The sequence below is a fragment of the Rhinopithecus roxellana genome, chromosome 14 (assembly GCF_007565055.1).
Source record: "Rhinopithecus roxellana isolate Shanxi Qingling chromosome 14, ASM756505v1, whole genome shotgun sequence".
In the NCBI taxonomy this organism is placed as follows: Eukaryota; Metazoa; Chordata; class Mammalia; order Primates; family Cercopithecidae; genus Rhinopithecus; species Rhinopithecus roxellana.
In genome coordinates this window covers 94,935,125-94,959,709 of record NC_044562.1, presented here as the reverse complement: position 1 = coordinate 94,959,709, position 24,585 = coordinate 94,935,125, and the positions used below count along the sequence as shown (strand labels likewise).

General features: G+C 37.8%; 1 protein-coding gene across 4 annotated transcripts in view; it reads right to left on the bottom strand.

The window, feature by feature from the left end:
• CREB1 (cAMP responsive element binding protein 1) overlaps positions 1–24,585 on the bottom strand; it is a 70,851-nt gene that overhangs the window by 35,964 nt on the left and 10,302 nt on the right. For 2 of the 4 annotated variants that reach the window (XR_004053114.1, XM_010386068.2), the window contains exons 2-4: positions 7,305–7,426; positions 2,656–2,802; positions 1,868–1,909 (exon numbers count right to left, since the gene is read on the bottom strand). Coding sequence is in view for 2 of the 4 variants with exons in the window: in XM_010386068.2 (XP_010384370.1) it covers positions 1,868–1,909; positions 2,656–2,802; positions 7,305–7,418 (303 nt within the window). In the remaining 2 variants the exon portion in view is untranslated. The remainder of the gene's footprint in view (positions 1–1,867; positions 1,910–2,655; positions 2,803–7,304; positions 7,427–24,585) is intronic. The other 2 variants (XR_004053115.1, XM_010386069.2) reach the window with 1 other exon arrangement.

The following is a 24,585-nucleotide window of genomic DNA, read 5'->3' as shown; positions in this document are numbered from 1 at the left end:
TAAAATATGATCTTCATATTATTTGCTCATTGCTGTCTTTTATAGCAAATAGAACAGTGACTGGCACATAGCATGTCACCAATAGACATTTGTTTTATGAATGAATGATAATTTAAAGCAATAATCTATTCTCACATCAAGAGAAATGTACCTCGTATATTATGGAAACTCTATTCTAGAATATTAATGAGATCTCCCATCTACAAGATCCTCTCCTTGTTTGATCATCTCTTCTGATAGAAACTATTTCCTAGTTGTTAACACTAATCACCATTAACTGGCTAAGATAACTATTAAAATAGATACTCCATAGTTTAGGCCTTTTAAAGAAAAAAATATTATATTTTTTTTAATATATATAAATATTATATTATATATATATATAGATATATAAAAATATTATATATCTCTGTTTGTAGAATCCAGGGTTCAAAAAGTCCAACTTTTATTTTATAAATACATACTCTTAAATTAGAAGTACAGCTCACCTTAATGGACCTTAATGGAAAAATGTGTTCCTTAAAGATGAATACAAGCAAATAAAAAAAAAGAATATTTCTATAGTTAATGGCCATAAAATCTCCATGTCCAAATTATGTTGCCCCAGAATAAATATTAAAATCAAGAATACAATCAACAATAACACCTATTACAATCAAAAATAGTAATCTTAGCAAATGTTGTGGCTGTAACTTAATTTTTGTGTTCTTTATAGAAAGATCTTCTGTAAGTGAAAAAGAGAAAGGTAGATGTGCCCAAGGTCATTTGACTTTTTAATGTCCAAACTGGTTCTGGAATCTAGGTCTCCTCACTAGCAAATCAAGTTTTTTCACTATTATCAAGAGGAGAATATGGCTAGGGAATTAGTAATGACACAGTATGGACAATGGTAAGGTAGGATTCAATGGAATAAAAACTAAGGCAAAGGACTATTGCTCAGTCATTGTGATTTCACAGAAATATCAAGTTCTTAGATCTTTACATGCACAACACTATCTTTTACTTGTTAACAAATGTCATTCCCAGTGTCTTATGGAAATTCATACAACTGATGATTTCACACAAAAACATTACTTCTCCTCCCCCACACTCCCACTTAAGTGTCAAAGCAAACCAAAAGCACAAAGACAGAATGAAGCAGAGGTGGGTAATAGCAGTTCAATGACTCAATAGTATAAAATGGCTGACAAATTATACTGAGGACATTAATATAATAGAACGCTTCCAGGACAAAGACAGCACTTCTCCCCTCTACAAATATTAATCAGTTCTGGTTACCATATGTAAAGAAAATATAAAAGCTCTCACCCAGAAGAAAACAACCAGGATGGTGAAGAGGAAACAAAGTTATACCATCTAATAAATGGCTAAAGAAAAATAGTTTGTTTAGTCTGGAAATTTTCTTAAAAATAGGAAGGGTGCGGGGGATGGGGAAGAGGAAGCAGTCCAATAGAACAGGAATTAGACTTGCTAATCTAGTTTCCGAGAATAGAACCTGTGTTTACCTGGGATCACTAGGTGAAAGTTTTAGAAAGATATATTTTGGATCATCACAGGGAAGAATATTTTAGTAATCACTCCTAACTGTAAATAGGTTACCTCAGGAGATTGAGCTTCCTTTCTCTGAAAGTGTTCAAGTAAATGCTGGACTACCATTAGGAAGAGGGGAGAAATGTTAAACAGAATTAAGCAACAGACTAAGGGCTGGCAAGGTAACAAGTACGGCCTAGACCCAGAAGATCTCTGAGGGTTTTGTTCAAGTGCTGAAATTCCATGTTTATAGAGGAAAAGGACAAAGACATAAAGAATAATTTCTCACCTTCCTTTCTAATAATAGTTCTCTCCAAATCTAGGACCTAGGACTCACCTGTGTTCCGGAGAAAAGTCTTTTTAAGTCCTTACAGGAAGACTGTGAAGCAAAAAATATGAAATGGGAGGCTGGGGTTATGGCCTACTTGAATGAACGTTCAAGTCTTTTTTTTCAATAAGCTCAATTGCAATGATCTATACTGCTCTCAGTTCCCTACAGTTAAACAGAGTAGTCACCTTCAAAGGTCTACAGTGCCTTTATTACCTGTGGATCAAACCCAAAGGAAAGATCTCTCCAAAGAATAAGATAACATGCACAGTATAATCCCTGACCCTCAAGATGTACCCTCTGAATATATTATTTAAAAGTTATACACTGTAACTGAAAACCCTAAGCACACTTGATTTTACAAATGCTTTATGTAATTTCTAAGTTCAAATAATATCTTAGGTAAGGGTATTAATTTTTGATCAAGGGTTTATTTTTCTCCAATTGTAGATTTAGAAAATTCATTACTATTTTTGCATCTCAATTTTTCTTAGCTGAGGTACCTCAGTCCTACAGTTTCTCTCAAACATTTCCACTTTATCTCATGTACTTCATTATTTTCCCCAATCAATTACTTTTCTTCTGCAGCTTAAGAAATTAGTCATTTTCTTTTGTTTGTTCTTCTGTATATATGTTCCTATACATAAGGTGACTATATAGATGCAGCATATTCCTATACTGTGAATAAAATAAACTCTGAACTAGATGTGTCCTTATTTTCATAACTAGTGAAAGGAGAGAGATATGGCTATAAACAATAGTTATTAAAATAGATGCAGAACTTTTTATACACATACCTGAACTGTTTGGACTTGTGGAGACTGAATAACTGATGGCTGGGCCGCCTGAATGACTCCATGGACTTGAACTGTCTGCCCATTGGGCAGCTGTACTAGAGTTACAGTTGGAGCAGATGATGTTGCATGAGCTGCTGGCATAGATACCTATGGTGTTGAACACAGAAAAGAATTATCATCCCAGATACTCTTTGGCAGTACTCATGTTCAATATGAAATAACATTTTAGAAGCAAAAACGTGACCTTTTTGCTAGATATGTATTTCCCCAATATGAAAGTAATGACTAAATTTAATATTCTTTAACAAAAAAACACTATAAAAAACACCAAAAACTATACCCCTGCCCTTTTCAGCTGTTCCCAAGTGACAAAAAAAAAAAGCTATTTCAATGTTATACCAAATATATAATAGACTCTCAGAACATGAGATATCACTTTATTTGTATGGCACTTTACATTTTCCCACCTGCTTTCATTTCCAATTTCTGATTTCGCTATTTGAAGAAAATGAAGACTGGGTGATAAGGATCTCCATTTTAAAAGCAAAAATAACTGCTCAACGAGATTAAGTGTTCACCCAAGGTCAACAGATACACTATCCTTGAAGAAACATAAAATTCTTCAGAATATGTTAAATAAGTCACATTCTAAAATCTAACTGCTCTCAAGCATAAGCAAACCTGACCTACTAAGTCTAGAACTAACGTAGTTTTAATGAGTCAATAACCAGGTTAAAAGGGTCCTTAAATCATACATGTCTATCAGTTGTTATTTATTGCTCCCATGCTTGAACGCATTCAAGGATAGGAATTTTATTTGCTAATTCAGGAAACAGTTACTGGGGACCTATGTTCCAGGACTAATGTTAGAACTGAAACTACAGAAGTGAGAAAGAGAGGGGTTTCTGACCTCAAATAAATTATTGGGGGTATGTATGTGAAGGAATAGGGAAAAGAGACACAAGTAAATACAATTCAGTTTGGTAATGAGGTTTGCTAAAAGAAAAATGGACACACTGAGGAGAATTACTCTACCCAACCTAAGAGAAGGGGAGGCTACCAGGGAAGAATGTGAATTTAAAACAAAAGAAAAAAGTTAGACTTGTTATTATTACTTACAGGGAAGAGTCAGAGAATTTCAAGCAGAGTGGAGCAGTGGCAAAAGCAAAGAGAAACAGCATACATGGCAGAGTGGGATAACCAGCAGCTCAGCACCAATGCAGCACATAAGTGTGTTACTGTATGATGTATGAAGTAGGGAGAGAGAAAACAACGGAGGCAGGTGGGCCTGGAAGTGCTAGTCATAAAAAGCCTGTATTATTTCACATAAAAGAAATTGCATTCTATCCTGAGGGTACTGCAGAATCCACCGAAGGGCTTTTGAACTCCTGAATACCATGGTGATGTTTGCTTTTAGATAGATCACTTTAGGCCAGGCGAGGTGGCTCACGCCTGTAATCCCAGCACTTTGGGAGGCTGAGGCGGGTGGATCACCTGAGGTCTGGAGTTCTGAGACCAGCCTGGCTAACATGGTGAAACCCCATCTCTACTAAAAATACAAAAAATTAGCCGGGCATGGTGGCAGGTGCCTGTAATCCCAGCTACTTGGGAGGCTGAAGCAGGAGAACTGCTTAAACCCGGGGGGTAGAGGTTGCAGTGAGCCGAGATTGCGCCATTGAACTCCAGACTGGGCAACAAGAGCAAAACTCCATCTCAAAAAAAAAAAAAAAATCACTTTAGTGGCAGTGTGAAAGATACATATTTTGGGGGGAAAATTGGTAGTGGGGAGACCAACGAAGAAAGCCCATGCAGTAGTTAAGGAAAGATGATGAAGGCCAAAAGTAGGGCAGTTAGTAGTAGCAGAGACGGGAATGAGGGAAGTGATTTTATGAAAATTTGGAAGCAGTCCAGAAGCGGCTTTATGAATGGTTAAAAGAGGTGACAGAGGAACTGTAGATGACCCACATTTCATGTCTGAAAGAGAATTGGTAGACTATGTCCTTAATTGAAAAAGAGAATGCAAGAAGTAAGGACAGGCTTTTGGGTGACTGGGGTTGTAACAGATGATGATGAAGCTAATCTGACATCTGAATTTGTAGAGATGGATGTTTATTTTAGCAGGCAGTGAAATATTTGACTGTGAAGCCTGGGGGAAAGACCCTATAAAGACAGAGTCTTTGGCATATAGGTTAAAACCAGGAGCTTCCATCTCTGGATAGTAATAAAGTCCTTCCTTATTAATCACTTTCTCTCTGGCCACTGTAAGTCTTGCTTAGTCTTATTTAGTTCTCAAAATGTGGTCCATGGAATAGCTTCATTAGAATCACACAGGATACTCTGTAAAGTCAAATCTAACAGGAACCCAATCATACTTCCCCTGACACTGAAGTTTGAGAATCATAACCTTACTCGGAGTATCTCATCTCAATTCCATATAAATGCTCTTCTAATATTTGAAGCAATTACTATGTTCTCTTTCCTGAGTCTTCTCTAGGGAAAATATACCTAGCTAACTCAATGAATAATTCCTTTTCTACACTCATAATTTTATATAATGGCTCCTCTCATTACAAATTTATAAAATACAGACATAAAAAATAACAACCCTTTATATTCCTATCACCCATAGCTAATCACTTTTAATATTTTTGCTGTAAATCTTCTAGATGTTAAGGCACATGTACATTCAATTGACTGACTGAGACGGAGTCTTGCTCTGTCACCCAGGCTGGAGTGCAGTGGTGCAGTCTTGGCTCATGGCAAGCTCTGTGTCCTGGGTTCATGCCATTCTCCTGCCTCAGCCTCCTGAGCAGCTAGGACTACAGGAGCCCACCACCACACCCAGCTAATTTTTTGTATTTTAAGTAGAGATGGGGTTTCACCATGTCAGCCAGGATGGTTTTGATCTCCTGACCTCATGTCCCGCCCACCTCGGCCTCCCGAAGTGCTGGGATTACAGGCATGAGCCACCAACCCCAGCCCGTACATTCAATTTTTATAACATGCTATCTTTACTCAGCCAACCCTTCTCTCTCATAAAACCATTGGAAAACATGCTTTACCCTATCAAAAACACAAATTGTGAGAAAATGGAAGTAGAGTGAAAGGAATTCCCAGGATGACACAACACAGCTGACTCTGGGGACAACCAGAGTGGACAAAATCGTGTGACTCCAGAGATAGGTATGTTGAGGGTTATCATCATAAAGATGCCTACTGGCATTGCATGTTCTTCTTCTTTTTTTTGTTGAGAGGGAGTCTTGTTCTGTCACCCCGACTGGAATGCAGTGGCGCAATCTCAGTTCACTGCAACCCCTGCCTCCCGGGCTTAAGCAATGCTCCCGCCTCAGCCTTCCAAGGTAGCTGGATTTACAGGTGTGTGCTACCACACCTGGTTTTTTGTATTTTTAGTAGAGATGGGGTTTCACCATGTTGGCCAGGCTGGTCTTGAACTCCTGACCTCAAGTGATCTGCCCGCCTCAGCCTCCTAAAGTGCTGGGATTACAGGCGTGAGCCACGGTGCCCGGCCTAGCATTGTGTCTTCTTCTTTCTAGAGGGCAAAATGCACAGGTGAGCCCAGATTCTTGTGTTGCCCTTGTATTGATGGAAGTCCTGGCTCTCTCCCCTTAAGTCCTGCAGCCTGCCTCGTATGAGTACATTAAATGTATCTAGCTTTGTCTGAATCCTGAAGGCTGGAGGTAAACCCTGGTGGTCTTATGAGAAAACACAGAACAGCTCACTCCTTCTGACTATATTCTTGCTGGAAATCCAGTATCTGGCTCACACTATCTCAGCCAGACACCAAGTGTGGTGAGCCCTCTATTTCCCATTATTCATTCTTGCTAGGTGACTTCTCTAGGAACTTTTAAACTCTTGGAGAAACTGAAGCTACATATATCAGAGTTTCTGTTAGGATTATATTCTCCTGGGAATCTTCATCTGAAAGAGGCGGTATCACACTATTACCTAGCAGGTCTGTATTTGCTATTTGTTTTTTAAGTTAACCACCTTTCTCATTCCTATCTATGTAAACAGCTGTTAATAAAATATCTGAGGAAAATACATGCAAACAAACACATAAGAATGAGAGAAAATATTCTTAAAGACAGGATATTTAAGACAAAGACGAAATGAAAGAATCAGGAATTATATTTAAAATATATAGGAAACAAGAAAACTACTATCATCCTTAAAATTTCCTTACATGTCAATTTATTTGCTTATTCTAATTTTTAGTTTAGGTATATAAACTTAGGCTTTCATATTATCTGCATCCACACTGCTGAAAAATAAATGTGTCATACAAAAAAAAAAAAAAAAAAAAAAAAAGCAGTTGTCATACATAGCCAAGGTTTTCTTTCCTTATCTGAGAGCACCAATTAATTTACCCATGAGTTTAAAATGTAATTATTTCTGGATCATTTCACTAAAAATACTGTATTATTGTTTAATAATACATTTTACTGTTGTTATTGAATTAATACTATCATTTCTAAACATACGCTAATACTAAGTAAATAGGAATTTTGATATTGTAAGAATATCTCTTGCTCATTCTATGTATATCTATGTAATAACAACTAAATTCTCTCGGAAACGTATTCCTCTAGGAAGAGACACAAACTGGAATCGCTCCACGTATTTTATACCTGGGCTAATGTGGCAATCTGTGGCTGGGCTTGAACTGTCATTTGTTGGTTTTCAGCTTCTGTTACAGCTGCATCTCCACTCTGCTGGTTCTCGGCTCCAGATTCCATGGTCATTTAGTTACCTATAATAATATGGAAGAGTGTTACAAGCACCACAGTGCTTTGTGCTTTCATGACTTTAAAGGCAAATTTCAAGTTATAAATAGGTATATACGTGGTGGTTAGGCTACCAAGTGAACTCAGAAATCTAGTTAAAATATAACGTAGCTGAATTACTGTCAAACTTGTTCAAATATGCTGAGCTATAAAAGTTCTAGTCCTTTCAAAGAAGAAAAAAACATTTCTTCTCCCTTGGCTGTTTCTTCCCAATGGGATATTACCTTGTCTAGAAATAAAAGATTCTTCTCTTACATAAATCTCCCCTACTAACAAGGAGAGGTGCAGTGGTAGCAAAATTATAATTTTTTCAAAACTATACTCATCAGGTACAGAGAGATGGCAGAGAGTGGAAGTAAGCTAATGATGACAGTCTATTAGATATTGGCTTCATAATACCTCCCATAAGGGTATTTCCCCCCATAAGAGGGAAGAAACAGGAATTGTAAGCTACTTCCAAAAGTGATTACTAGTGGTAGGACAAAATCAGTCCATTTCAAGCCCAAATTTTTTTTAGAGATGAGGTCTCGCTCTGTTGCCCAGACTGGAGTGCAGTAGCGTGATCACAGTTCATCTGATCCTCCCACCTCAGCCTCTGGAGTAGCTGGGAATACACGTGCATGGCACCATACCAGATAATTTCAAAAGCCCAAGTTGTGGAATTTCAAGGTAGAAAGGTGGAATAAATGGCCACAGAGCCAAATCAGAGGTGCCAAACACAGAAAAAGTTAAGGCATTCTGATACCTTACCCCATGTATAGCATGCACCACTATACTGTACACATATACACAGAGAAATACCTCTTGTATTTTTTAATTGTAAAATTCTGCATAAGGTAAACATTGATCTTACTTTTTGGGCTCTGCTTTGCTAAGCGCTTAGTGTATCTGTTGGGTAATCTAACACTGGATGGCAGCAAAAGTGGAGTGGAGAGCAATTCCTACCAGCAGTAGCTACTGTAAATCAAGGTTAGAGAAATCTCTGTTAACTGGGGAAGCAATCCTGTCTAAAGGATTCAGGAAAATAGGCAATGTTCCTAGGGCCTGTTATAATTCACTGTCTTGCATATTTATCTGTCAAAACAAATTTGTTAATACTTAGGGACTACCTTTAGTGATTCCACAAATAACACAAAAAGCCCACGACTTTTCCAGAATATATTTCATTTATTTTACAACTCTGAAATTGATCATCAAAACTGTCACTGATCCTTGTGATCATTACACTCCATCACAATGTATTACATACTAATACATTTTGCTGTCACTCGTAAGGTTCTATAAAAAGAAAGTGTTTTACAAGTGACAGTTTAAAAAATGAAAATGAAAATATCTCTGTAGAAATGAATATAAATAGTTTGGAAATACCAAAATCCACAGATCAATAGACTTGAATACCTTATTTAAAATATTCACAAAGCCACCAAGACAAGTGCACTGACCACATAATCAATAGTAATATCCAGAGATGTAGTTCAACGGTATTTGCTGTAAAATTTTTTCAAGCCAAAAAAAAACCACCTGAAAACAATTATCCATCAAGAGAACGATTACAAAATTGTAACAATGAAAAAAATTAATATATTGACACACTGTAAAACAGAGCCCCATTTAGATTTTTAAAAAAGTAAAACAAATTGTTGTAAAGGTTTATGCATGCAAAAGGTGTGCAAGATTAAACACTAAATTATAAGCAGTAGCTCTGAAGAGAGAAACAGAATTTTGTAGAACTGTACAGAATGACTTTCACCTTTAACTCCTGACATATTTCAGTATTTTAATATTGACTGAAGTTTCTTTCTTCCCATGAGCATGGATTCAGGATTACTTGTACAATTAAACTTTAATATCAGAAGACGTATAATATTATAAAATAATAAATCAAAACTATAATTTTGATACAGTTTTTAAAATCCCAGATACTTTTTATATGAAATTACCATTTTTGTTTAAATTTTGCCTATTTATCCTATATTTCTAAATTATAAAAAATAACAAAAAATTATCAAATAACTCTGGTTATCACTGGTGATTAACTTACTGAGTTATATTTTGCAACCTTTTTATTTAAAAATAAAAAACCTTATTTTTAAACTAAAAATAAGACAGACATCAAATGTAACAAACAACAACAACAAAAGTTTACCTGGGCTGGGACCGATGGCTCATGCCTGTAATCCCAGCACACCGGGGGGAAGAGGCAGGTGGATCACCTGAGGTCAGCAGTTCGAGACCAGCATGGTCAACATGGTGAAATCTCATCTCTACTAAAAGCATAAAAACTAGACGGGCATGGTAGTGGGTGCCTGTCATCTGAGCTACTCGGGAGGCTGAGGCAGGAGAATTGCTTGAACCCAGGAGACAGAGGCTGCAGTGAGCTGACATGGTGCCACTTCACTTCAGCTTCGGTGTCAAAGAGTGAGACTCCGTCTCAAAAAAAAAAAAAAAATTTACCTGTAAGTTATCCATACTTTTCGTCTTGAAAAAATGGCATATAAAAACAAAAAACTAATTTCAATAACAATAAAACAAATACTCTCAATGACAGTACTGAGTCAAGGTAGTAAGAGCAGACATTCACGGCCGGGTGTGGTGGCTCATGCCTGTAATCCCAGCACTTTGGGAGGCTGAGGTGGGTGGATCACCTGAGATCAGGAGTTCCAGACCAGCTTGGTCAACATGGTGAAACCCTGTCTCTACTAAAAATACAAAAAATTAGCCGGGTGTGGTGGCAGGTGCCTGTAATCCCGGATACTTGGGAGGCTGAGGCAGGAGAATTGCTTGAACCCGGGAGGCAGAGGTTGTAGTGAGCCAAGATCACACCACTGCACTGCAGCCTGGGTGACAGAGCAAGACTGTTTTACCAAAAAAAAAAAAAAAAAAAAAAAAGTAGACATTCACAATTTCTCCATTTTCTCCCTCTATAAACCACCATTTTATCTAGAATGAAGATAAATACAAATGTATCATAATACCACCTTTGTAGACAGGGTACACACAACCATTTTTGGAAGACTTTATTCCAAGCCACATTTTTAAAGCTATGCTGTCATCTGGTATGTGTAGTTTTACTCTACCATTTGATTAAACACAATCTAACGCGCAGATTGATCATTTATTTCATTTTTATTTACAACATATTGAGACTACTTAATTTTTTTTGACATTTAAGGTACAGAACACCATTAAAACTTTTTGTTTTGGAAAATAAAATATTACTGTATTACAATAAAGGAACAAAGCCATTAGTGAATACAAGTAAATTTTAGTTACAAAGACATACTCAAAATGCTTTTCATCCTCTTCCCTGCACAACTGGATACTATTTCTTTTTAAAACAAAGTGTGATATTTCCAGTGTATAGGAGCCCAATTTAAACAACTGGTGTTTTATTATCATTTCATTCAAGAAGCCTACCAATCCTTTTTAGGGTAGAGGATAGCCTTCTTAATTTTTATAATTTTTATCTTAAGTAGATACCAACAACTTAGGCTACAGTACAAATATAATCGTTCATTAGAAAAAGTAGGTCTTTCCTTAAAGTGCTGGTGAGAATTATTTTGGACTCTGAAAGTTTTTTGCTGTTTTTGTTTATACCCTCAGGTATAGAGAGAAGAGATGGTATAGTATCATGTGTAGAATTTTTAATTTTCCTATTTACCCAGTACCAGTCTAGCTGGCAGTGCCACAATCCAGACACATATGTGGGTTCCCAAGTGGTATGAAGGAGATTCTTAATTCACTAAACAAATGCAAAAAATAAATAATAAAAGACTGAATAATGCTATAAAATAAGAAAGAGACCAGATACACATGAACTCAGAATGTTACATGAAACATCAGGCTTGGAACATTAGAAACAGAATGTATCGTAAAGTCATAAAGTCACTTAAAATATACTACTGGCTTGATAGTTTTGTAATTCTTGTTCTTTCAATGACTCTGTTTTTAAAATTTATTCGGCATTAAGGTTTAAGATTTGGGGTTTTTTTGATTTATCTTAAAATTAACATAAGACTAATCCTTTAGAAACTTTGAGCTTATGTAACAAATTTTGAAATAGTGCTATGTTTAAAAGAAACAATTTTTTAACCGATTCACAGATATGTATCATTTTGCTATAATGGTCTCTGGAATTCTACCCCTTAATATAAAAAGTAAAGAGCCAAGTGATTCTGTAGTATAATTCACTCAATCTTGAGAAAAACAAAGAATGTTGTTCTAAGTAGGTGGGAAACACAGTCTAACATTTGACGACAAGCTGGATTTGTCACCAACTGGCATTGTCTCTAGTGGTTGTTAGACAAACTAAACTTTCTGTGTTTTAGTTTCTCATCTGTAAAAACAAGAGGGATGAATTAAAAAATTAAAAGATGTCTTCTTTTTTTTTTCTTTGAGATGGAGTCTCGCTCTGTCGCCCAGGCTGGAGTGCAGTGGCACAACCTCGGCTCACTGCAAGCTCCACCTCCCGGGTTCATGCCATTCTCCTGCTCAGCCTCCCGAGTAGCTGGGACTACAGGCGCCCCCCACCAGGCCTGGCTAATTTAACATTTATGGTAAAGGAAGTATTTCCTTTTATTATATACTAATACATATAGCAAAGAATGACACATTGAGTAAGAGGTCACCTAGTCTCTTGATCCTGGGTAAATAGATATTCTCATCCATTTGTACAATAATGAGACTGTAATACAACCTGAGATTATTAGCAGTATTTTTTTAAAAAGCTCCAAGTCATACTACTACCCAGTGAAGATTCTTAGTGGAGACTGTCTTTTATCTACTATGTTGCTCTGGTCATAACTGTTGTTACAGTTATTAAACAGTTAATTAACAGTCCCTTCACTTAACTTCTAAAGTTTTTTCTTTCCATTCTAGCCTCAAGAAATTTATCTGATTAGATTTCCCAATAGTAAAGGGATTTTCATATCCCATATTGTAACACTTTCATACCCCTTTCCACAGTAAAAGCGGTAGTAGGTATTAAAAAGTTTAAAATGTAGTTTAGGTAAACATCTCAGCAAAGTGTCGAATGAGTGCTTCCTCAGCGTTTAAAAGAAGAGACTGTGTTCAGCAATAGTCAGGAGAATGAGAGAATTCCAAAGAGGCATTAAGGATGAACACAGTATTGATAAGTTTGGGAAGAACTTTTTCTGTAAGAAAAATGGAATGAGCAAAAGTTTGAATTATAGCCCTGTACAGAAATGAGTAAGTTAGAGGCTGATAAGAGACTTTGTATAGAAAACAAGGAAAAAAGATAAATGATAATAGCCACTGAGAATAAAGCAATGAACAGAAAAAATTTTAAAAACTCTGCTTTTATGTAGCTTACATTCTAGTAAACAAGTAAAACACGTAAGTTAGATGATGGGAAGCGTGTAGAAAAATAAAGCTGGGAAGAGGGTTGGAGGTTCTTAGTATTATAAAGGTTGACTATAGTAGCCTTACTAATAAAGTAGCATTTAAATTCATCTACTCAAGACCTGCACAGAACTATACTGCATCGGACAAATTCTGGCACCACTGTTTCCTTACTTAACTACCTATAGCAAGTTAACAAAAATCTTCATCAAATTACAAATTAAAGCTCATAATAGAAAGCAAGCCCATACTACCACTTTTTCTTTCAATCATTAAGCAAAAGGAAAGAATACATACTTTCACCTTAAAATATTTTGACCTTTAGGAAATGTCCCAGTCCTTATAATCGTCAACATTCTAGTCCAAGTTTATGAAAAATAAACCCATCTTCCCCACAACCTAGTAAACTTTCTCAACTCCTAAATCTAGAGCAATTTTGATCCCATTTAGGATCAGAGATAACATTGAAAGAAATGAGTTGTGAATTTTCACTCTAAAGAAGAAATAATACATTAATAACTGATAGAACACATGCTATGATTAAAAAAAAAAAAATAGAATGACCTCAACTAGAAGTGAGAAAAACACATTTCCCTGCACACTAACAAGTGGGCAACTCCTCCTGAACTCTCAGCAATCAAAAATTCCAGGGATTTAAGGAAATCACATGGCAGAACTCCAAAGTCTCCAAGGTAACCACAGCAAAAGGCATATTTGGGCACATGATTTTAAAACTAAATGACTGTTTTGTTGTTACAGTCAGATATGTTAATTAAAAATACTCTTCATAAATATATCTAGAAGTACCTACATGTGATACATAATTATTTCTAAATAGCTATGTTGTGCCTATATTTAGTTTTAAGGGTAACTGAAAGCCTTGCTAATATATATATATATATACGTATCTATAGATACGTATATATATATACGTATCTATATACACACACATATATACACACACATATATACATATATATATATATATATATATATATATATATATATATTTTTTTTTTTTTTTTGAGACGGAGTCTCGCTCTTTCGCCCAGGCTGGAGTGTAGTGGCACGATTTCAGCTCGCTGCAACCTCCACCTCCCGGGTTCAAGCGATTCTCCTGCCTCAGCCTCCCGAGTACCTGGGACTACAGGCGCATGCCACCATACACTCGGCTAATTTTTTGTATTTTTAGTAGAGATGGGGTTTCACCGTGTTAGCCAGGATGGTCTTGATCTCCTGACCTCGTGATCTGCCCACTCTGGCTCCCAAAGTGTTGGGACTACAGGCCAGGCGTGAACCACCTCTCCCGGTCAAAGCCTTGCTAATACATTCTTACACCCTTCAAATGTCTTTATTTTCTAAAGTGTTATAATGTTCAGGTGCTACACAAGAGACTTTAGCTTTCCAAGAATCAGTAACTATGTTGCACTGTCTACTGTTTTCCTCTACTTTTTTTCCTGCATTTTTTTTTTTTTTTTTTTTTTTTTTTTAGTAGGGGAGGGTTGTTAACCTTAAAATACTTGTCATTTATCTTTACCACATGTCCAATCCGGCAAAACTGAGATGTGTCTAATCAATACTGGAAAATTAGGAATGTTCCAGGTTTCTGATGCTAATAAGCCTATTGGTGTTAAATATAGCACATCTTCACTGAAACCAGACAGTCAAAAAAGCATATTCAAATGTCATATGCATATACATATATGTATATATGTACACACACTCAACAGATCAACCTCAACTGAATAAACTTTAGACTAGATTAGACTGATCACACTGTAACAAAGGTTATAAATATTTTAAGGGAACAAGTTAGAGCAGGCAATGTGATAAACGAAAATAAATTGGTATCTTTATCAAGCTGAGTTTTCCCTGTGCTCCCACCAAGGTCCTTCTGCTTTAAACAGACAACAAATCCTTATTTCAGCCTCCAATCTAGATATTAGAAAGCAAGAAAAGTTATACATGAAGTTAACTCTGTGATCTGAATCTGATAAGATTTAAATTACTTATAAGACAAAAAGAAAAGCATGAAAATTTGTTTACTTTTATAAACTATGTATTAATAGCAAACACCAAAATAACCCAACCACCACCATAACCACCAAAAAGAGGGCGATATATAGCAAAAAGGAATCTTTTTTTTTTTTTTTTTTTTTTTGCGGGGGGCGGTGGAGGCAGTGCGGGGATGGAGTTTTGCTTTTGTTGCCCAGGCTGGAGTGCAATGGAGTAATCTCAACTCACTGCAACATCTGCCTCTGCGGTTCAAGTGATTCTTCTGCCTCAGCCACACAAGTAGCTGGGATTACCGATGTGCACCACCACACCTGGCTAATTTTTGTATTTTTAGTAGAGACAGGTTTCACCACGTTGGCCAGGCTGGTCTCAAACTCCTGACCCTAGGCGATCTACCCCGGTCGACCTCCCAAAGTGCTGGGATTACAGGTGTGAGCCACTGGGCCTGGCCCCAGGAATCTTTTCAATATTATTTAAGAAAATAAATTCTCTGATTTATTTATTGGATTTAACTCAGAGAAACTGTTTAAGTTCAATATTTTGTATTTTATAATTGCAGTTTTGTAATTACCAGGGTATTTGAATGCCATCCTTGATAAATAAACTTGTTTTTAAAAAATATAGCATACCCAAGCTGGCTGCGGTGGCTCACGCCTGTAATCCCAGCACTTTGGGAGGCTGAGTCGGGCGGATCACGAGGTCAGGAGATCGAGACCATCCTGGCTAACACGGTGAAACCCCGTCTCTACTAAAAATACAAAAATTAGCCAGGCGTGGTGGCGGGCGCCTGTAGTCCCAGCTACTTGGGAGGCTGAGGCAGGAGAATGGCGTGAACCTGGAAGGCGGAGCTTGCAGTGAGCTGAGATCATGCCACTGCACTCCAGCCTGGGTGACAGAGCAAGACTCTGTCTCAAAAAAAAAAAAAAAAAAAAAAAAGTAGCATGCCCTATGACAAAGATATTGTTCTTGAAGGAAGTATTTAACAGATGTGTGTTAGAGAAATGCCAGCCAGGCGCAGTGGCTCACACCTGTAAATCCCTCCACTTTGGGGAGGCCGAGGTAGGCAGATTACTTGAGGTCAGGAGTTTGCGATCCACCCGGCCAACACGGTGAAACCCCGTCTCTACTAAAAATACAAAAATTAGCTTGGTGTGGTGGTATGCACCTGTAATCCCAGCTACTCAGGAGGCTGAGGCACAAGAATGCTTGAACCTGGGAAGTGGGGGTTGCAGTGAGTCGAGATTGCACCACTGCACTCCTTCCTGGGTGACACAGTGAATGAGACTCCATCCCCCACCACCCAAATAAAACGTCATCTGATAAATAGAAACATACTGCATGGTTTGACAGCCATCTCAGAATATGTGACTAAATCTATAGCACCTTTCAACAAGCAGGGTGTATGTAGTGCTTTCTTAAAAGTTTTTTTTGTTTGTTTTAAATTAAGTATTTACGAAGTTTACTTGCCTTGTTTTCCTTCAGGTAAGACTATACTCAAGAATTTGAAACAAGTCTTCATGTATGTGGCCACCAACAGTGTTGCTTAGCAAGGCAGCAGCCATGACCATGCATTATTTTAGATAACATTTTTATCTCATATCTTTCCATTCCCCTTTCATTCCAAACACCCACTTAATGGGTGTTTCACAGCTTTTTACACTTTGAACATTTTCGAAGAACTGATTTCACAGAAACCTCTATACATGAAGCATTACTAAATGGCCATTTGGAGCTCATTTTCTTAAGAAAAAAGAGATTATATACTTCCTACATATAGTTACTTTGACAAAAGCAATTTTTATGTTGACAAAGAATGAAGCTGTCTTCAAATGTTAGTTCTGCTTTGTAAACTAGCTCAATGCTGAAACTGTTAAGGACCCAAAAGTTATTATGCCCCAAAGTTAAATACGTATAGCCTACTTACATTTACTTACGAAAACCAAAGTGATTATGTCAAAATCACTACATCCAAATGGGAGATGAATGTCCAAGTGTTTTTAAAATAAGTTTATGAAGTAACATTTGTTATTTTGAATTGAATTTTGAAATGTTATTCTTGGTGAATTATTTACAAATTGGACATGCAGGAGTGAAAATTCAGTTTTCTTGAGGTGAGACAGACATGTTATGGGAGGAATCATAATGCAGGAATTCTGGTGTTAGCTAACTTCACAGATGGAGAACAAAAGATATTAAGAGATTTGTAAGGAATGTTCAAGACTTCAGGGTTATACCAGATAGCCTCCAATATTTTAAAAAGCAAGGAGTTCTCTATAATATTTGCCAATGGAACTATGCGAACTATTATGCAATATGCTAATTACTTTGATTACATTTTGCTTACTAGTCAAACAGCAAAGGAAAAAGCCCAAGAACTCAAAGGTACCAAGGACACACTGGACTACATTTAAAAACCAACCATGGTTAATCTATAAAACTGACAAATGGCATGCAGACAACAGTACATACTTTACGTACAGGCTTTGATTTGTTTTTGTTTTTGTTTTTTTTTTTGAGACAGGGTCTCACTCTGTCTCCTAAGCTGGAATGCAGTGGCATGATCTCAGCTCACTGCAACCTCCGCTTCCCAGGTTCAAGTGATTCTCTTGCCTCGGTCTCCCAAATAGCTGGGATTACAGGCACCCACCACCACATCCAGCTAACTTTTTTTATTTTTAGTAGAGATGGGGTTTCACAATGTTGGCCAGCCTGGTCTCAAACTCCTGACCTCAGGTGATCTGCCCACCTCAGCTTCTCAAAGTGCTGGGATTACAGGCATGAGCCACTGCACCCAGCCTACTGTTGTTTATTTTTTAATCTTAGGGTTCACTCTTGTTGTACCTTCTACGGACAAATGCGTAATGACATGTATCCACCATTACAGTATCATACAGCATATTTTGTTTTATGTACAGTATTGATAAAAGACTTGCTTCAAGTTCAGGCATCTTCATCTTTAATCTTGAAAGAATCAACATCAAGTCCAACCATCTATGTAGATATACTGTTTTTCACCAACCTGGTGGTGATTTCTGGTAAGGTCATTTTGATGACCACAATCTCATGCTATCTCAGAGGCTGGAAGTACTATCATAGTAAAGTATCAGAGTTAATAAAAACTCAAAGTAGAAAACCTTCCTTTTAAGCTTTGGACAATGAATCTAATTTCCTCAGTTAAAAAAAAATATGTTTGGCCAGGCATAGTGGCTCACACCTGTAATCCCAACACTTTGAGAGGCTGAGGTGGGCAGATCACCTGAGGCTGGGAGTTCCAGACCAGCCTGGCCAACATGGAGAAAGCCTGTCTTTACTAAAAAAATACAAAATTAGCCAGGCGTGGTAGAGCATGCCTGTAATCCCAGCTACTCAGGAGGCTGAGGCAGAAGAATCGCTTTAACTCAGGAGGCGGAGGTTGTGGTGAGCCCCGAGATCGTGCCATTGCACTCTGGCCTGGGTAGAAAGAGCGAAACTCTGTCTCCAAAAAAAAAAAAAAAAAAAAAAGATTCACTTCCTTTAATCTGTACAACTCTAAAGAAGAATCGTTCCTAACTTTTACCTTTCAAATTTATGACCCTTTAATAGGGAATCACTCATTATACAAATACTCTGTGCCTACTATATAGTAACGCCTACAGAGCGTTCAGCAGAACTGAAAATTACTACACAGTAATAGTCCCATACTATGGGACTATAGCATAATACATATAAGAACCTTTCTCTGGAATTAGGCCAGGTTGAGTGGCTCACGTCTGTAATCCCAGCAATTTGGGAGGCCAAGGCGGGTGGATCACTTGAGGTCAGAAGTTCGTGACTAGCCTGGCCAACATAGTGAAACCTCATCTCTACTAAAATACAAAAATTAGCCAGGCATGCTAGCACATGCCTGGAGTCCCAGCTACTCAGGAGGCTGAGGCAGGAGAATCACTTGAACCCAGGAGACAGAGGTTGTAGTAAGCCAAGATCATGCCACTGCACTCCAGCCTGGGCAACAGAGTGACTCTGTCTCATTAAAAAAAAAAAAAGAAAGAAAGAAAGAAAGAACAAACCTTTCTCTGAAATGCTTCTACATTCATTGTTGGTGGTGTTAGTTCAACCATTGTGGAAGAGTATGGCAATACCTCAAAAACCTAGAGGCAGAAATACCATTCAACCCAGCAATCCCCTTACTGGATATATACCCAAAGGAATATAAATCATTCTATTATACATGCACACATATGTTAACTGCAGCACTATTCACGATAGCAAAGATATGCAATCAACCTAAATGCCCATCAATGATAGACTGGAGATAGAAAATGTGGTACATATACACCATGGAATACTATGCAGCCATAAAGAACGAGATCATGTCCTTTGCACGAACATAGATGGAGCTGGAGGCCTTTATCCTTAGCAAACTAATACAGGAACAGAAAACCAAATACCGCATGTTCTCATTTATAAGTGGGAGTTACATGATGAGAACACATGGACACATCGGTGCGGGGGTGGACAACACATACTGGGGCCTGTCAGAGGGTTGGGGGTGGGAGGAGGAAGAGCATCAGGAAGAACAGCTGGCAGATGCTGGGCTTAATACCTGGGTGATGGGATGATGTGTGCAGCAAACCACCATGGCACACGATTACCTATGGAACAAACCTGCACATCCTGCACATGTACCTCTGAACTTACAAGTTGGAAATAAAAAAGAACCTTTCTCTCAAGAGCTTACAAAAACTAATGAGAGATAAAATATGTACTATATATGAAAGAGCTTGACATGTATAAATTATTATAACTAGTTTAACTGTAAATTCCTTCCAAACAAGTACTTAACACCAGTAATTTAAAACCATAAACTTCTATTTGGAAATGGTAGGAATACAATGAATTGTGGAAAAAAAGAAAGAATAGCTGCCTATTTGTGGTAATCTGATGCAGATCTGATTAAGGACATAATGAAATCAATGTATTTTTTCATGATCTTGGCTAGAATATTTACCCTGAGTTATTTACAAGTTTAAACTAGTATTACTTAGAAACAAAAATTTTGGCTGGGCGCGGTGGCTCATGCCTGTAATCCCCAGCACTCTGGGAGGCCGAGGTGGGCGGATCACAAGGTCAAGAAATCGATACCATCCCGGCCAACATGGTGTAACCCCGTCTATATTAAAAATACAAAAAAATTAACTGGGCGTGGTGGTGCGCACCTGTAGTCCCAGCTACCCGGGAGGCTGAGGCAGGAGAATCACTTGAACCCAGGAGGTAGAGGCTGCAGTGAGCCAAGATAGCGCCACTGCACTCCCACCTGGCGACAGACTCCATCAAAAACCAAACCAAACCAAAACAAAACCCATTAATAAAACAAAAACCCTGAAAAATTCACAAAGAGATAATGCAGTACTACAAGAGTGATGAAGACTACGCCTTACTGTGAGTTTCTACACAGTAAATACATCACTTAAATTCTCCAGGACTCAGTAAATACATGACTTAAATTCTCCAGGACTACTCACTCCCCCTTCATAGGTAAATGTTTTTAACTGTGAATTTCCCAAATATGGTAGAGTGTATGAGTTATACACTACAATCACATAGTCATTATAATAAATTCTCTCATAATAAATAATAAATTCTTGATTCATAGTTACAATTGGGCCTCCGTATCCAAAGATTCAGCATCTGTGGATTCAACCAACTGCAGACTGAAGATATCTGGGGGAAAAAAAATCCCCAAAGTCCCAAAAGTAAAGCTTGAATTTGCTGCATGCTGAGTCCTATGTTGAACCCATGAGAGTCAAGTGATGGGCAGGCACTGTTTAAGGTATTATAAGTAACCTAGAGATGATTTAAAGTATATGGGAGGACATTGTCGGTTATATGCAAATACTATGCCACTTTATATAAGGGACTCAAGCATCTGTGGATTTGGTGCCTAAGGTGGTCCTGGAACCAATTCCCCATTGGTACCAAGGGACAACTGTGCTTTAAATTAAAATGTTTCACTCAAAATTATTTCTCGATTTTCATCTTTGCTGCTTTCATCTGTCACTACAAACTGAAGGATATGGACACAGAATAAAGGGAAGGCCTGAGGTAGCTGGATTGTAACTTTAAATACACATTAGTAGCTTTAGTTATTTTTCATTAAATAATGGTATCTTGTTTGCCTGGGGTTTCACAGAGATCACAGAGATATTTTTTAAATGTTTATAATAATTAAACAAGAATTTATGATGTACAAAATATAACACCAAAACACAAACAATAAAAGAAAAATTAGATGAACTGGAAATCATAAAAATTAAAACCTTTGGTGCTTCAAGAGACACCATCAAGAAAGTAAGGACAACCCACAGGAGAAAATTTTTGTAAATCATATATCTGACAAGAGACTTGTATCCAGAATAATAAACAACTATTACAACAAAAAGCCAACCCAATTTTAAAATGTGCAAAAGATCTGAACAGAAATTTTCCCAAAGAAGATATACAAATGGCCAAATCAGCACATGAAAAGAAGCCTCATATCATTAGTCATGAGGGAAATACAAATCAAAACCAAACTGAGCTACCTCTTTGCACTCAGCAGAATGGCTATAATTAAAAAAACAAAACAAAAACAAAAACCCAAAACCCCAAAAAACAGATAATAACAAGTGTTAATGAGGATGGGGGAAAATTCAAACCCTCATACACTGCTGGTGGTGCAGTAGATTGGAAAACAGTCTGGCAGTTCCTTAAATGGTTAAACACAGTTACCATAAAATTCCATTCCTGAATATATACTCAGAGAAATGAAAGCAAGTCAACATAAATGAATGTTTATGGCAGCATTACTCATAATAGTCAAAAAGTCAGAATGTCCATGAACTCACAAATAAAATGTTGTATATCCATAAACTGGACTATTATTTGGCAATAAAAATGAATACTGATACATACAACATGAATAAACCTTGAAAATATTATGCTAAACAAAGGCAGAACATCACAATGGACAGTATGCTATATGATTCCACTTATACACAATGTCCAGAATAGGCAAACCTATAGAGACAGAAAGGAGATTAGTGGTTGCCTAGGGCTGCAGGTATGGGGAGATTAAGAGGTGATGGCTAAGAGACGTGTAGGTTTCTTTTAGGGGTAATGAAAATGTCCTAAACTGATTGTGGTAATAGATGCACAACTTTGTGAATATACTGAAAAACACTGAATTGTACACACCAAATGGGTGTATTGTATAGTATGTGAATTATATTTCAATAAAGCTATTTAAAAAAGTATCTATGGGCCGGGCGCGGTGGCTCAAGCCTGTAATCCCAGCACTTTGGGAGGCCGAGACGGGCGGATCACGAGGTCAGGAGATCGAGACCATCCTGGCTAACCCGGTGAAACCCCGTCTCTACTAAAAATACAAAAAACTAGCTGGGCGAGGTGGCGGGCGCCTGTAGTCCCAGCTACTCGGGAGGCTGAGGCAGGAGAATGGCGTGAACCCGGGAGGCGGAGCTTGCAGTGAGCTGAGATCCAGCCACCGCACTCCAGCCTGGGCGACAGAGCAAGACTCCGTTTCTCAAAAAAAAAAAAAAAAAAAAAAGTATCTATGATGTCCAATTTTTAACAGTAATACATACACAGTCATGTGTCACTTGATGGTAGTATGTTCTGAGAAATGCATCATTAGTTAATTTTGTTGCAAAAACAAAACCTAGATGGTATAGTCTGCTATGTACCAAGGCTACATGGTATAGGCTACAAACCCATACAGCATATTATTGCAATGAATACTGTGGGGAAATGTAACACAATGGTATTTGGTATTGAAACATATCCAAACACAGAAAAGGTACAGTAAAAATAAAAGATACAAAATATAAAAGATAAAAAATGGTACACCTGTACAGGGTGCTTATCACAAATGGAGCCTGCAGGACTAGAAGTTGGTCTGGGTGAATCAGTGTGAGAATGTGAAGGCCTACAACATTACTGTATACTATTGTAGACTTCATAGGCACTGTATACTTAGGCTATACTATTCTTTTTTTTTTTTCTGAGACGGAGTCTTGCTCTTGTCACCCAGGCTGGAGTGCAGTGGCGCAATCTCGGCTCACTGCAACCTCTGCCTCTGGGTTTAAGCTATTCTCCTGTCCCAGCCTACTGAGTAGATGGGATTACAGGAGGCTGCCACCACACTTGGCTAATTTTTGTACTTTTAGTAGGAACAGGGTTTCGCCATGTTGGCCAGGCTGGTCTCGAACTCCTAACCTCAGGTGATCCACCTGCCTTGGCCTCCCAAAGTACTGGGATTACAGGCGTGAGCCACTGTGCCCATCCAGGCTACGGTAAATTTATATAAACAAAATTTTCTTTCATCAGTAATACATTAACCTTAGCTTCCTGTACCTTCATATGCTTTTTAATTTTTGTTAACTTTTTGACTTTTTTGTAATAACGTATAGCTTAAAACACAGATACACTGTACAGCTGTATAAAAGTATTTTTTCTCTACAGCGTTTTTAAGTAAAAGCAAGTTTATTAATAAAGTAAAGCAATAAAAGAATCTAATGTTTTTTCCTACTTTTTTTTTAACTTTTTAACTTTTTTGTTCAACTTTGTTTTATTTTTTTGACACAGGGTCTCACTGTGTCACCCAGGCTGGAGTGCAGTGGCACAGTGTCAGCTCACTGCAACCTCTGCCTCCTGGGTTCTCCTGCCTTAGCCTCGAGAGTAGCAGGGATTACAGGCATGCGCCACCAAGCCCAGCTAATTAATTTTTGTATTCTCTGTAGAGACGGGGTTTCGCCATGTTGCCCAGGTTGGTTGAAACTCCTGGGCTCAAGCAACCCACCTGCCTCAGTCTCCCAAAGTGCTAGGATTACAGGCGTGAGCCACCATCCCCGGTCACTTTTTAAAATTTTTTGTTAAAAAGACATTCACACACACATTAGCCTAGGCCTACACAGGGTCAAGATTGTCAATATCACAGCCTTCCACCTCCACATCCTGTCCCACTGGAATGTCTTCAAGGGGCAATCACATGCATGGAGCTGTCATCTCCGATGGCAACAAAGCCTTCTTCTGGAATACCTATAGAAGTTCTTAATAGGTTTGCTTACATTAGCACGGGACCACTGTTTTATATGCAATCTGTCATTCACCAAAACGTTCTTACACAGTGCATGACCGTATATCTCTATCTACACTAACAAGAAGGACTGGGAGTCAGGAAATCTACATTTCAGCCCAATTCATCATTTTATTCCTTTGTTTATACCTTATCTTCTCTTATGTGAAACTCAAAGCTCCCTGCCTCATACTCAGCATTCCTCATAATGTAGATCTATAATCTAATACTTTCTTCACCAATTTATGAGTATGTCCAAGTTCATTATATGTCCATATCTTCATTTTGTTGTCCTTTCCACTACCTAGAATACACTCCATTCTATCTGTACTTATCTAAGTTCTTTAGTATTCAACGTAAATTCTACTTTTCCCACAAAACTTTTCCTCACTAAACCCCTTCTCTTCTGAACTCCACAGCTCTTCAAGACAGTAAAAATTACGTCATGTATTCTGGCACATATAAATCATTCTTTTTTTTTTTTTTTTTTTTTTGAGACAGTCTCCCTCTGTCACCCAGGCTGGAGTGCAGTGGCCGGATCTCGGCTCACTGCAAGCTCCGCCTCCCGGGTTCACGCCATTCTCTTGCCTCAGCCTCCCGAGGAGCTGGGACTACAGGCACCCGTCACCTCGCCCGGCT